The following is a 14370-nucleotide window of genomic DNA, read 5'->3' as shown; positions in this document are numbered from 1 at the left end:
AGAGAAGTGAACAGGTGATACACAAAGAAGATAACTGCCAAATAAGTTTCAGTTTCACCACGTGGAAGAGGCCAATGGCCAGGTCCCTAGAGAATGGAGACAAAAGATAATCAGCTCTACTTGGTTATTGCCATGCAGGGATAAGAAACTGATGTTTACAGATCCTTTTATTTTTTTAATTGAAAGCTAAAAAGGGGATTTTTTTTTAATGACATTTTTCCTATTTTTGAAGGTGATCGTTTAATTTAAAAACTAATTTCCAATTGTGTTGGCTAAATAAAACACATCTGCAGTTCATCAGTTTGTGAACTTCCGATTATTCTGTGAGCATTTTGCAGGGACTATTTTGCACAAAATGGGTAGTCACTAAATACAGATGATACCGAAAAACTCTGCATATAGGCAGACTTGAACATCCTTATTGCATCCAAAGGCAAGGGCACTAAATGGTTTAAGGACTTCAAAGGCAGAACAAGATGAAAGTTTTTATCCTGCTCCTCGGGCAAATCAAGAAGCAAAGAACTTCCAGAATCTAGGGAAGGATACAGAGTTCAAGTATGGAGGGAGAACCTAATCTACAACAAAGGCCAATTTATCTTCAGAGGATTTTATTTCAAAATAAAGCATAACTTCCACCATGACAATGATTCCAAAGGATGAAAAAGTGTCTTGCCTCCTTTCACCCTGCAAATAGCGCGTGGCAGTGCAAACGTTTCCAAAACACCTACACATAGTTCTCAGTAGCTAACAGTCCAGTCATAGAAAATGCTTCTTCATTTTCAACTGACATGAGATTTGTTAGGAAACCTCTGTAACAATTTATTCAGTTTTTTGGGGGGTAAACCCCCAGATTCTCCCAACGTGTCATGGATTGATCTCATCTTTCGCGCTGCCTGAAAAGACAGAACAAAAACAAAAATGACAGCTCTTAAGTTTGTCCTGACCTAGGCCAACAGTTCTCACAATACCAGAAAGCACACTAATACATTAACCAGCCTGGAAATAGCTGTGTCATCTTCCCAGTCCCCTTTCAACAAAGGGACTTGAGATCTACAGATGACTGTATGACCTGAAGCTACCATGCCAGCTAGCAATTAATTCTAGGTTAAAATCCAAACAACCTGCCTTTCACTATCTATCTTTAGTTCAATTTCAGACAATAATATCTATTTGAGCAGCACGTTAAATTTTACAAAGTGATTTTTTCCCATGTAATTTCCCTTTATGTAATACAAAATTCTGTAAGGTATTAATATTAACCTTATTTTACAACTGGTATAGCTAAAGCTTAGAGCAGTGAAACAAATCGCTCAAGATCACAATGCCTTCAAAACCACAACCTTTTCCACTTGGGCGTTAGTGAAATCATTCCCACAACTTTCCTTGCCTTGTATAATTGCTTGTATCCCCCCACCCCCATTCTTTCCCAAGATGACACCCTAAGAGCCTTCTGTCACCTCGGCCCTCGAAGCACAATCGAAGAATTCCTTGATCTCTTTTCTGCACGCTTCGTCGCGGAATTCATTCTGCTTCCAACATGCCATCATCACCGACATTTCTGTGATACAAGTCGCCTCTGGAGGAGAACGGGAAGACCCTCAGTCACCCTTACCTTATCTTGTAGCCCTCCCACCCAGCCGCCCCGTTCATCCCTCGGACTTCCGCTCTGGGAGCCTCCTTGGCTCCAACTGCTCACCGCCTCTCTCCCGGCGTCGTTCTCCGACACGATTAGCTAGGATGAGCGGCTTGTTGGGCTTCAGTATAGGTTTCCGTGGGTTTCCCAGCCGCGCTAGCCGACCCCGCAGGCTGGGCGTCGCCATTACGCACCGAGCTCCCGGCAGGCTCTGCGTCACCGTGCGTGACCGTGCGTGACCCCTAAGAGCTCGACGAGGCTTGGCGCGCAGCCTGCCGAAAGCTCGGCTGCCTGCGTGCTTGCTTTTCTTCGCCTCGTAACCCTGCTGCTGGGTTCGGGCACCGGTCGTTCAAGACCTGTGTGCAGGTTAGGAGGAGAGTCTTTGGGGCTCGTGTGCTGACCTAGGCCGCTCCCGGCCCTGAAGTCTGAGGGCGGTCTTAGGCCGGAAACATCCAAGAAAGGGCTCGATAAATGGACACTCATTTATCGTGGTAGCTGGCCGAACTCGAGGGTGATTGACAAAAGCAAGGGCAGAGGATGGGACCGAATCAAAATATGAGACCTTAAGATGTTAGGCTGGGACAGACTATTCTTATGTTTTTAATAAGTCTTCAAGAACTGTTGGATTTTACTACCTTTAAAACCACCCCGAAGCCATAAAGAAAAATTATGCTCATATAAACAGTAGCGACCACTTATATATCGTTTCTTCTTTGTAATGATTTCATTGGGTAGGGTGAAGTTTAAGCGCTTTGGCGTTCATTGTCTAATTTAAGACTCTTTCCAATCCTGTGAAGATAACTTGGTGGTATCATTCCTATTATTAGACTTGGCTCTTCAGTTGTGATGCCTAGGTTCATCAGACTTGGCTCTAAGTGACTTTTAGGTGTTTACAAAAGGCACTTCAGGGGCACCTGGGTGGCCCAGTTGGTTAACCCTCTGACTTCATGATCTCAGGTCATGATCTCATGGCTGGTGGGTTCCAGCCCCGTATTGGGCTGGAGCCTGCTTCAAATTCTGTCTCCCTCTCTCAAAAATAAATGAAACATTCAAAAAGAAACAAACAACTCAGTTCAAAGATGTGCCAAGGATTCTCAAGGCATTTATAACAACTTCAAGAAATGTTTCTGGTAACCGAAGCATAACTTGAGCAAGCTTTTAGTTCATAAGATGACTACTTTGGAGGAGCAATATGTATTTGGTTGTGTAAAATTTAGTGTGCTAAAATCATTTATCACAGACGTTTAATCTTCCCATTGATCTCTGCATGACTGGTTCTTTTTCTTCTGTTCTCAGTTCCTGTCAGAGAGGCCTTCCCTGACTTCCCATATCTCTCCATTATCAAGCTGTTTTATTTTCTTCATAGCACATATCACAGTCTGAATTAACTTGTTCATTTAATGTGTTAAGTTTATGGCCTCACCACCGACACCCATTTAAAATGTAAGTGCCATGAGAGACAGGACCTTGTCTTACTGAATTCCTAGTACCTAGAATAGTGATAATAAATACTTGTTAAGTGAACAAGTGTTTCACATATTTTTCCAAGTCTCCAAGTGTATCATACTCAGCCCAGAAATATAAACAAGCAGCAGACACTGTTTAAAAAGAAGCCATTTATTATACAAAATGAAACCTGAGATTATAGGATATTGCAACATATGGAGTAATAAAGGCATCAGCCCCATGCTCCACCCCCAGTCCAATAAAACAGATTCCTAATCAAGCACTTCTACCACCAGTAACCCCAAGCCTGCTGATGTTGACAGAGCAAACTGAGCCCCAAACCAGAGAAAATTCACATTGTTTGCTTTCTCTTCATATTGGTTCTGCTTGCTCTTGTGGAAATGTAGCACCTGGCTTATCTTGCTCTTTTACGAATACTTTTATGGTAATAGGATTAAAGGAGAACGTCTAAAAAGCCCTGTCCACAAAGCAGGCCTGAGTCTCCAGCCACAATCATTCACAATCATTCAACAACTGGCCCATTTTGTACATAAAAGGAATGCCAATCTGAACTGGTGTCATTAGGAGAGGTAAGGATGATTCTACATTTTGCATAACCATCACTTACCCTTTTTATTGCACATAAACTTGAGTCCTAACCTTAGTTTGCATTTGAGTAATGTGTATTTTGCACTATATATCAGCACCTGCATTTAAGTAGATTGGAAGTTTAGGGGCACCTGGGTGGCTCAGTCGGTTGAGTGCCCGACTTCAGTGCAGGTCATGATCTCACGACTCATTGGTTTGAGCCCCACATCAGACTCTGTGCTGACACCTCAGGGCCTGGAGCCTGCTTCATATTCTGTCTTCCTCTCTCTCTGCCCTTCCCCAACTCACACTCTGTCTGTCTCTTAAAAATGAATAAACGTTAAAAAAAACACAAACTACTCCAAAAAAAATAGATTTCAAGTTTAGAAATCAGAGTCCTGAATTTGACTTCTTTTTGTGGGTCTACATTATACCCAATTTTAATAGTACATTTGAAGGTCTATCTTCCCCTCTTGTGCTTTTCTGCAAAAGCCCAAACAGGTTAAGCAAACTTTCCATGCTGTTGTGAGGGTATTTTTTACTAAAAAATAAAATGAAAATAGAACCATTATGACCGTGAAATCCAGTCTAAATTAGAGCTCTCCTTGGCCACATCCTTAGATGTCACAATATTAAGTGTGGGACCCTAGTTGTTGAAGCACCTTACATACATAAACACACACACACACACACACACACACACACACACACACACACATCTGGTTGTAAATTAGTGTATGTATGTGTATATATATAAGTACATATACATATTAATTTATAGATACACTGATAAGCTATAGAACTTCTTTAGTGATAATTCATTAATACTACACATTACAACCAGAGTAGCTCTAAGGTCCAAGGTATTTCTTGTTCCACTGGCCCTGAAAAAGCTAATGGTCTCCCTGCCCTTTAAGCTTTATTTTCAAGCCACAGCAATATAAAAGTTTGGCTATATCCCCAAATCTGCCTAACAGCTTTTTACTGAACCAGCCACTTGTGGTGGCTAACTCTTGCCTCACCTCTCAGCCCCTTGACATCAAGGGCAAGTAAATGTTACAAAAAATACAATTCCAAAGAACCATAATACAACCCACCAGGAGTTTTGCTTCACCACCAACATAAGTCTTGCCTCACCTCTCAGCCCCTTGAGTTTAGGTATGTTCCATCAAAATGTAGTCTCAGTAAGTACTATAAAGTTGAACAGAAGGATATCAGTAATAGAATGAGTCAAGTTGGAATATTCATCCCACATGAACTGAAAAGTGCTCCATAGTATGAAGTAATTATTACAACTGTATTGCTGGGCTGTTTTTTCCAATGTAATTTTCATGACTCTTTGGAGGAAATGGGACTTTTGTAGCATTTAAAAATAATAAAATATAGGGGCACCTGGGTGGCTCAGTCAGTTAAGCAGCCGACTCCAGCTCAGGTCATGATCTCTTGGTCTGTGGGTTTGAGCCCCATATTGGGCTCTGTGCTGACAGCTCAGAGCCTGGAGCCCGCTTCGGATTCTGTGTCTCCCTCTCTCTGCCCCTCCCCCACTTGCACTCTGTCTCTGTCTCTCAAAAATGAATAAACATTAAAAAAAATTTTTTTAAATAATAAAATATAGAGAAGAGTTCATTAGGCAGACAGAAAAGACCAAAGACCTATAAAAACCTGCAGTTTGATTCACCCTGGTCTATTTTAACATTTAAAAATCATTTAGGGGCGCCTGGGTGGCTCAGTCGATTAAGCGACTGACTTCAGCTCAGGTCATGATCTCACAGTTCGTGAGTTCGAACTCTACATCAGGCTCTGTGCTGACAGCTCAGAGCCTAGAGCCTGGTTCGGATTCTGTGTCTCCCTCTCTCTCTGCCCCTCCCCTGCTCATGCTCTGTCTCAAAAATAAATAGAAACATTAAAAAAATCATTTAAATATTAAATTTGTTTTTCTGCCATCATTTCCAGCCATAGTCTCTATCTCTAACCTAAAATAGAGCAGGACAATTCATTAAATTGACTTGATATATATTAACTACCGGATCTTTCTGTTCATGAGATGAGAAAGAATTACAGCTATTCCCTAAAAAAGAAGCAAACCAGCAGTAAGCAAAGCTGTCAAAAATCTACAGCCAGTTTAATGTAGAGGAGAATGAATGTGGGGATGGTGGCATCTTCGTCAGATTACGGAAAACCAGGAAAGAAAAAAACATTAAAACAATTTTTTTAATGTTTACTTTTGAGAAACAGAGAGACAGAGCGTTAGTAGGGAGGGGCAGAGAGAAAGGAAGACACAGAAACTGATACAGGCTTCAGGCTCCAAGCTGTCAGCACAAAGCCCGACATGGGGCTCAAACTCATGAACTACAAGATCATGACCTGAACCACCCAGGCGCCTGAAAAAAAAAAAGTTAAAAAGTTTGACATCAAGAGCAAGTAAATGATGTAAAAAATACAATTCCAAAGAACTATAACACAACCCACCAGGAGTTTTGCTTCACCACCAATGTAACCATTTATAAAGCAGGAGATGAAAAGAGATTAGGAAAGGTATTGAATAGGTGCGCCTGGGTGGCTCAGTCAGTTGAGTGTCTGACTTCGGCTCTGGTGGTGATCTTGCAGTTCATGGCTTAGAGCCCTACATTGGGCTCTGCACTGACGATGCAGAGCCTGCTTAGGATTCTCTCTCTCTCTGCCCCTCCCTGACTTGTGCTTTGTCTCTCAAAGTAAATTTTTTTTTAATGTAAAAAAAATAAATAAAGGAAAGGTACTGAATAATAAAGAGCTTAAAGAAGAGCACAGAAATTTTAAGACCCTACTAAACGTGGTCCATTTTACCTCATTCTTAAGCCAAGTACCAAGGTGTTGTTCCAATCACAGTTAAGAGGATGAAATGGCTAGAGAAAGATGCAATTCTTTAAAGATTCTGTTGAATCAGCACTTTAAAACAAGTGGGTGTTTCAGGCTTCTGTTTTCCATTAATCCAAGAACTAGAGGCCTCCATCTCTCATTGAGGAGAGGCCCTAATACCACAAACTGAGACACTGGATACACATCATTAGGATAAAATATCAGTGGATATAACTGGAATTCCTTGAACTCATAATAAGACAGTGTTCATTAAGGGATATGCAGCAGATGCCCCTCATGTCCCATGGTAGAATAAGGACTTCCATCTCCTTAACTCTACCAATTTTAAGGCTCTTGCAAGGATAATTAGAGATTTTGGTTCCTTTTCATGAAGATCTCATGTAGGTAGTCCCAAAATTTCCTCTGCTTTGTCTCATTGTTGTGGATCATGGCAGTGAGAGCTTCCCCCTGGTCCAGACCTTGCCAATAATCTTGCAGCCACATCTCCTTCCAGCTGAAACATCAAAATGGGAGTTGGATTATGGGACCTCTGCACAGCTACAAGTCCTGCCTTCTGAAATTTTAAGCAGATATAGCAGTCTCTGGCTAAGACAGGGCTCTGCTTTGAAGGAAAGGGAATGTGAAGTAAATCTAGTAGTCTAGTAATAGTACAGGTGACAGCTGCAAACACAAATCTATCACACATCCCACCCCCAATGAGTTAAACTTCCTGACTTTCCCGCTCCTGGTTCCCAAATGTGGTGGGAGTTTAGAAGAAGGCAGGGCAGTGAGGCAGACTATGGAACCAAGTAGTCTAATATTTAGATGGTTACCTTATAAGCTGCAATTTCAATAATCAAAATGAAGGTGCAGTGCTATCCAAAGTCTAGATAAAACACATTTTCTTTTCTTAACGTTTTACACTTTTTTTCCTAGTAAATCATAATATGTTCAGCATAAACTAGAAACAAATTATTTGATGGAAGACTCCATTCCCAGAATCAAACTGTGCCAGCAGTATATATAAACAGCCCTCTGCTGCCATCCACTGTGCAAGTTAGTCTCTGCAGGCCATTCTAGCAGTCTTGCTTTATTAAGCTTAGTATCTTTTATCACCTCTCCCCAAACAGGTGTGGTTTGCTGCAAGTGGCTTCAGCATTTTCCCACCCCACCTCCCATGCTGACCTTGTTTCCCAATGCACCACTTTCTGCCACCTACTGCAGTAGCTTCCTCACTTCTCTTCCAATCCACACTGCCCAGCAGTGTTTATTCTATCTATTGAAAACATTCCTTCCATTCTGTTTGGGGTGAACATATAATTTATCACCCAAATCAGGGTACTTCTAAGAGTGAAAGGAGGTACTATATGGGGCGCCTGGATGACTCAGTCAGTTAAGTGTCTGACTTCAGCTCAGGTCATGATCTCACGGCTCATGGCTCATGAGTTCAAGCCCTGCGTCGGACTCTTGTGCTGACAGCTCAGAGCCTGGAGCCTGCTTTGGATCCTTTCTCTGGACCTCCCTCACTCACACTGTGTCTCTCTCCCTCAAGAATAAATAAACATTGGGGCGCCTGGGTGGCTCAGTCGGTTGAGCGTCCGACTTCAGCTCAGGTCACGATCTCGCGGTCCGCGAGTTCGAGCCCCGCGTCGGGCTCTGGGCTGATGGCTCGGAGCCTGGAACCTGCTTCCAATTCTGTGTCTCCCTTTCTCTCTGACCCTCCCCCGTTCATGCTGTGTCTCTCTCTGTCTCAAAAATAAATAAACGTTAAAAAAAATTTTTTTTAAAGAATAAATAAACATTAAAAAAAAATTAAAGAGTGAAAGGAAGTACTATTACTAATTGTGCCAGGTTAATAGATACAAACCCTACTGCAGACAAACCTCTCTCAAAATACCCATGTATGTATTGCTCATCCCCAACCCCAACATTTCAAAGATGCTAAATAAACAGCTGAGTTGGTTTTCGAGACAGTCCAACTCCTAAGCCTGGTATTCAGGCTATGTATAGCCTGGCCCGAGTTTATCTGCCCAACTTTGTCTCTCCCTCATCACTTCCCTAAACAGGCCCCCTCTGCTCTGGTTGAAGCCTTTTTTTGAATCACTATTGCAAACATTGCTCACATAAGCTGATTTTTATAGGTTGTTGCCCTGAATTCCACTTTGCATCTTTTCCTGAGCTTTTTCAGGAATTAGACTCTCCCAATTAGACTCTTGACACTTTAAAGGCAGAGTAAGCCCATGTCATAATTTCCCTATACAACAATCCCCTCAGCACCTACTGCTAGTTCACTGCCCACAGTGAGCAAGTAAGTAAATCGCTTGATTTGATGGCCACAGGGACCCCAGCTATCCTTACCTGTCATTCTCAGGAATCTCTTCCACACTGCCAAATCCAGGTGTGGGCACTGGGCAGTCCATGTGTGAGGGCTGGGCAATGTGAGGCTCAGGGACAGGGATGTCCCCAGGAGAGGCTGCGTGTGCTTTCTCGGCCTCCAGCCGAGCCAGTTCATGGTCACAGACAAAACACTCAAAGCCATTGAGGTAGTTAGGCAGCAAAGGATCATTCACTCCCCACTCCCGATACTTTAGACTATCCAGAAGGAACTGGTTGGTGATGCCCCCAGGTTGTTTGTATGCCAGATATTTCATATATTCCTCATCGTTCTTGTCCAGAAAATCAATAAATTCTGCCAGCTTTTGAGGTGACTCAAAGTCATCAATGAGGATGATGGAGTGATTGTTGGGCATCCAGTCCCTCACAGAGGGAGAGCCGCGATACACAGGCACAGCACCAAGATGCATGGGGCGCCACAGCTTCTCTGTCATGTAGTCGTCACAGATGGCATTTTCAAGGGCCAAGTGGAACTTATAGCGAGACAAGAAGGCCAAGAGCTCTGGATCCTCGGTGGTGGCTGTGGCTGTGTCCTGTAACCGCGGAGTGGGCAGCTCCCGATTTTGTAGGCATTTCCCGTAGGAGTCCACCTGTTCGGGGTAGAATACCGCCGTGAAGTGGGTGCGGCGAGCCGACCTGGACACCCGGGGTCCTGGCCTCCGCCCCGCGCGCCCCCCTCAACCCCCAGGCCCGCCCCGGCCCCACCCACCGGGATGTAACGCATCAGCTCGCGCACGTAGCGGTCCCGGTCCGCAGGCACGTCGCAGTGGGACTGCAGATAGAGCAGCGGCGCGTAGCCGCGTCGGCGCCACTCAGCGCGCTCCTGTAGCGGAGGCGCCGCGCGGCGCAGATAAGCGGTCCCGGGCAGCCACTGAAGCGGCAACGGGTAGTCCGAATGGCGGCTGAACGTGGCAGTAAGATTGAAGAGGCGGATGCCCGGCCCGTGGCTCAGCAGGAAGTTGTTGAGGGGCGACTCCTCGTGCAGGAGCGCCCAATTCTGATGCGCCAGGCGCGGCAGCGGCGCCTCGGAGGCTCGAAAGTCAGTGCCGTAGAAGAGCAGCGCGCGCGTCCGCGAGTGCCCTCGCACCCGTCGGTCCCGGGACGCCACGCACGCGCCGCGCGCGCACTCGATGCGCTCTGAGTCGCCCGGGAAGTGGGGAAATAGCCCTGGGCTCCACCACAGCAGCACCGGCAAGTCCACGGCCTCCTCCCCCTCCGGCTGCGAGGGCCCGGGACTGCGCGCCACCCCCACCGCGCCCAGCGCCGAGGGCGGCCGGAAAACTGCACCATCCCACGGCTCTGCCCAGCCCGCCTCTCCGCCGGTCTCCCCCTGAGCCATGGGCCCAGAGCTGCTGACCGCACAAATACTAAGCACTCCCAGGGCAGCGAGCACAGCCCCGCTGCTGCACGCCGCCATGTCCACTGGCAGCTGCCCCGCTCCCCTCCCGGCAGCATCAGGCCTCCGCCCCGCAGGGAGTAGCGACCTGACGAAGTCCTACGCCCATGGTGCGTGTGGCGCATGCGTAGTTCTGCTCAGCCTACCACTTCCTGGGAAGTGCTAGGCCTAGCAGCAACAAATGGGACAGAAAATGGTAAGTCACAAGTAAAAATGAGGCTAATTGTTACATCTTAATTTATTTTATTTCTTTACAAATTAAAGATGCATTGAAAAATAAACCAATGAAGAGAAATGAGAGGTCCGGAGCAGGGGCATCCCAGGCTGGGAGCAGGCAAGCCTGGCCACCATCAAGCCTAGCCCTTGTCCTGCCCCAGCCAGTTCAGGTTGGAAGATAACGGTCGGCCACTCTGTCAATACCAGAGCTTGAGTGGTGTCCTGGCAGGAGAGAACAGAGCTCCAGCCACCTCTGCCTCTCCCCTCTCAACAACTCCCAGCTTGGAGAAGCAGTGTTTCCAGTGGGAGCTCAGAGTGGGATGGGGCTGGCTCTGTGAGGTATTGCAAATTGATGACCAGGCTCCCAACAGAACCATCCAGTGTTGGAGCCTCTCCAGCTGGGAAAGAGGCTGTTACCTCTCCCAGGTCTTAATATTCTTTGCAACTCACTTCCCAGGCTCATTCATCTCTGACAATGTGCCTCTATCCACTTAGTGATCACCAATCATTGCAGGAGACAGAAGAGCTAATCAACCACTCTCCAACTTTGACTTGGCTGCTGACTTCCAGGCCCAAAAAGGACTGACCAACCACTTTCCACCATCTGTGGTCTATACCCCAGCTCTTGTGCACCTGAATGTTTCGTCCCTAATATAGGAAGTTTTTGATGACACTGAGCTGAATTAGCCCCTACCCACCCCCGTATAGTACCCCTGGGATTCCCACTCCTTCCTGCCTGCCCCTCTCTTCTTGGAGGCTGGTCTAAGGGGACACATAATATTGCCAGAGTCTGGGTGCCTCCAAATCCCCCAATACCGAATCATATACAGTGAACTGAGAAACTACATTCATTACGACAGGATTAGCAGGAAAAGGAGGGTAAAGTGAGGGGATAGGGGCACCTTCCATCAGCAGGACATGACAGAGTGGTAGGATACTTGATTCCAGAAAGGTGTCTCCTTATACCTCCCCCTCCCCCCAGAGAGATTGAGGTCAGCTTACATGACTTATAAGATAATGGAACTGTTCCAATTTTTCTGCCATCCTGGTGTACTTTCTGGAAGCTGGCCTGGGACCCTATGCCATTTACCCACTTGCTCTAGCTCAGTAGCTGCCGAATTTCCTTGTGCATATGACAGAGAAAGTCCACATAGGATGCTCCCCCGCTCAAGCTCTTGTCTTCCACCAGGAAGTGCTTGAACAGCATCTCCAGCTTGTCCTCCTGTTTCACCACGATAAGCTATGGCCAGAAGACAGGGTCATGAGGCAGGGCCAAAAGGAATTAAACATGCCCTAAAATCCCATTATCCAATCACTTACTCCCACCCCCCATTCCAGGGGAGGACTTAACAAGGTAAGAAATGCAGAGTTTAGATCAGTGTTACCTTCATGTACCGTGACCTCTGTGCCCTTAAGCTATCAATGAGGCCTCGCACCTTCTTGGACAGTGGATTATCCAGAACTGGCAGAACACTCTGCAACACAAAATTCATTTATCCTTATGGTAAAATTCTCTGAGTCAAGGCAAAATGGGGCAGCAAAGAATTATTCATTATCTGAAACAAGCTTCGGAATAATGACAGCATCCCCCATCCCCTCCAAGGATTCCCTGCTATTAAAGGGGACTAGCATACAAACTTTACTGACTCCCACTCATATCACAAAATGCTTTTCCACACCCATATTCCCCTTGACTTCCTGCCCTCACCAAGCCACTGGTGATCTGACTGAAGGAGGAGACACTGAAGAGGCTCTGGACAACACCCTGTTGGACACTTGCTCCCACCCACAGGAAGAGGTTGAGCCCATTCTCCAGCAAGTATATATCCCCATTGCTCAGACGCTCTTCAGATGCTCGAACTGCTGGTGGTTCAGTGGCACTCTCAATGGGAGACTTTGTCTAGACAAAAGGAAGGGGCAAGAGGTTATTTACCAAGGGCCATAAGACAAGTTTGCCCCTCACCACACACACGTGAAATTTCAGAAAGCTAAATCAGTAACTCTTTCAGTGTGAAAATTACATCAGATAATGTAGGTTAGAAACAAATTCACTAGAGTCAACCACAGATAATATTAACCTTTCCCTTCCTCCTTCTATGATGCCCCTTTCTCAGTGCAATGTCTCACACCCCAGCCCTTAGTCGCACCAATGGTAGGAGCCGAGGATAAAAGAAGACATTGGTCTCGGCCACATCCATGGAGGTAACCAGCTGTCGGACGTAGGCACGGTCATCAGTAGTGACTTCAGCTCCAGGTTGCAGGACATCACTCTTCAACACACAGTTCAGGTAAACTGGGAGTAGCTTCATGCACTCAGGAAGGATCAACTGAGGGGTTATCAAAGTAAAGTTAATAATCATGAGAAGTCTCTCCCAAATGCAAAAATTTGTCCTAACAATTCCTCCAACATGCTTGTCCCACCTGTCCTGCAGAGGAGGGGCTGGCACAATTCTTTCTGTAACAGGCCAGGATCTGGGCACACTGAGTGATGAGAGTGTCACGAACAGTCTTCACAGGGTTATTTAGGACCCCCCGGTATGCTGGATGTGAAAGGGAGACAGCACAGTCACTGGCTAGCCACCCCATCACATGTGCTTTCCCACCATCACACCTACCCGGGAATGCTGAATCACCAACAACCACCTTTCTCTCAGCCCCAATCCCCCCTCGCCCTGCCTCTACCCTCACCAAACTTGGCCATGTAGTTGATGAGTGTGTCAGTCTCACAGTTTCGATACAGATCAGCCAGCTGGGTGCAGCAGTTCAGGGCCAGGTTGTGGATGCGGAGCCGTCGCTGCCCTGCACAGCTGGTGTAGAGCAGAGCACACTAGGGGAAGGGAGACAAGGAGAATTCATACCCCTCCCTCACCAAAGCCCTCTGAAAAACTGCTCCTTTGCTATATTAGTAAGATAGAGGAAAGACATGAGCCATCCCTTCCCCAGCCTCTTCTAGTCCTCTCCACCCACCTCTTATCCTCTTCCCTGCAGCCTATTTATATCCAGTACAATGAACTTGACAGTTCCTCCCCGACCCCTGCTTCCTGCCTGCTACCTGCAGGAGGGCTCCACTCTCTTCATTGAGCCGATCATCATGCTTGAACTCCACAGTCACCGTCTTGTCCCCGTCCAGCCCAGCCAGCTCCACATCTGTTGTGTTGCTCATGTAGAAAGCCCCAAAGAAATCTACAGCACGGATACCTGAAGCCACATGGATAGAGTCAGGGCTACAAATACGATAGGTGCCACTTGCCTCCCTTCCAGATTTAGCCCCCAACCTGCTCTTCTCCAACCAGGACTGACCAGTGCTTGTCCGAACACGCATCACAGCATCAAAGCCAACAACCTTCTGTACGTCCCGACGCAGGTCACTCAGGAACCGTTCCTGGTCATTCTCCACCTGCAGCCCCCCCAGGCCCAGAGTCACATCACTGACTACATAACACCCTACAGATTATCTCCCTGCATCCCCTCCACTCTACAAGCTGCTGAATCATAGTAACAGTGACGATGATAATAATGATAGCTTTAAAGCATTTGCTACAAGCCCAGTACTACATTAAGTATTTTACATATAACTACTTATTCCTGATAATAAATCTTAAGTATTAAAATCCCATTTTATAGGGGCACCTGGGTGGCTCAGTCGGTTGAGGGCTCGGCTCTTGATTTTGGCTTGGGTGTGACCTCACGGTCATGGGATTGAGCCCTGCATCAGGCTCCACGCTGGACATGGAACCTGCTTGGGATTCTCTCTCTCCCTCTCCATTTGCCTCTCTATCGCTCAGAAAAATGGGGGGTTGGGTAGAAATCCCATTTCACAGATGAAGAAACAAAGAAAAAATAAGTAATTTCTCCTAGGTTA

At 46.2% G+C, this 14370-nt stretch overlaps 3 protein-coding genes across 7 annotated transcripts in view; all 3 read right to left on the bottom strand.

Annotated features, from left to right (window-relative positions):
• Positions 1 to 591: 591 nt before the first annotated feature.
• On the bottom strand, positions 592 to 1840 carry CHCHD1 (coiled-coil-helix-coiled-coil-helix domain containing 1). The gene is made up of 3 exons (XM_047826341.1): positions 1697 to 1840; positions 1458 to 1576; positions 592 to 893 (listed from the first exon to the last, which is right to left on the bottom strand). The coding sequence occupies exons 1-3, from the start codon at positions 1818 to 1820 to the stop codon at positions 780 to 782; spliced, it is 357 nt and encodes a 118-aa protein (XP_047682297.1). The 5' UTR covers positions 1821 to 1840; the 3' UTR covers positions 592 to 779.
• Positions 1841 to 5484: 3644 nt separating this feature from the next.
• Positions 5485 to 10467, bottom strand: FUT11 (fucosyltransferase 11). Its single transcript, XM_047826339.1, has 3 exons — positions 9606 to 10467; positions 8861 to 9486; positions 5485 to 7016 (listed from the first exon to the last, which is right to left on the bottom strand). Exons 1-3 carry the CDS (start codon positions 10311 to 10313, stop codon positions 6869 to 6871), a joined length of 1482 nt encoding a protein of 493 aa, XP_047682295.1. The 5' UTR covers positions 10314 to 10467; the 3' UTR covers positions 5485 to 6868.
• SEC24C (SEC24 homolog C, COPII coat complex component) overlaps positions 8036 to 14370 on the bottom strand; it is a 27858-nt gene continuing 21523 nt past the window's right edge. For 4 of the 5 annotated variants that reach the window (XM_047826332.1, XM_047826331.1, XM_047826334.1 and 1 more), the window contains 8 exons: positions 13809 to 13905; positions 13561 to 13706; positions 13197 to 13335; positions 12930 to 13048; positions 12656 to 12835; positions 12217 to 12408; positions 11894 to 11983; positions 10513 to 11748 (listed from right to left, as the gene is read on the bottom strand). In XM_047826332.1, coding sequence (XP_047682288.1) covers positions 11608 to 11748; positions 11894 to 11983; positions 12217 to 12408; positions 12656 to 12835; positions 12930 to 13048; positions 13197 to 13335; positions 13561 to 13706; positions 13809 to 13905 — 1104 coding nt within the window. In that variant the 3' untranslated portion in view covers positions 10513 to 11607. Of the gene's footprint in view, positions 8041 to 10512; positions 11749 to 11893; positions 11984 to 12216; positions 12409 to 12655; positions 12836 to 12929; positions 13049 to 13196; positions 13336 to 13560; positions 13707 to 13808; positions 13906 to 14370 lie in introns of those variants that run through there. The other variant, XR_007145497.1, reaches the window with a different exon arrangement.

This window comes from Prionailurus viverrinus, chromosome D2, assembly GCF_022837055.1.
Source record: "Prionailurus viverrinus isolate Anna chromosome D2, UM_Priviv_1.0, whole genome shotgun sequence".
NCBI classification, from domain to species: Eukaryota; Metazoa; Chordata; class Mammalia; order Carnivora; family Felidae; genus Prionailurus; species Prionailurus viverrinus.
The sequence above is the reverse complement of the archived record's forward strand: the minus strand, read 5'-3'. Positions and strand labels throughout refer to the sequence as shown.

Coding starts and splice junctions, on each gene's coding strand:
- CHCHD1 (XM_047826341.1), bottom strand. CDS start 1,820: ATGGCGACGCCCAGCCTGCGGGGTCGGCTAGCGCGGCTGGGAAACCCA. Junction 1,577..1,696: donor ACGACGCCGGGAGAGAGGCG/GTGAGCAGTTGG, acceptor GTTCTCCTCCAG/AGGCGACTTGTATCACAGAA. Junction 894..1,457: donor ATTGTGCTTCGAGGGCCGAG/GTGACAGAAGGC, acceptor CTGTCTTTTCAG/GCAGCGCGAAAGATGAGATC.
- FUT11 (XM_047826339.1), bottom strand. CDS start 10,313: ATGGCGGCGTGCAGCAGCGGGGCTGTGCTCGCTGCCCTGGGAGTGCTT. Junction 9,487..9,605: donor AGCTGATGCGTTACATCCCG/GTGGGTGGGGCC, acceptor TACCCCGAACAG/GTGGACTCCTACGGGAAATG. Junction 7,017..8,860: donor GAGATTCCTGAGAATGACAG/GTAAGGATAGCT, acceptor TTGATGTTTCAG/CTGGAAGGAGATGTGGCTGC.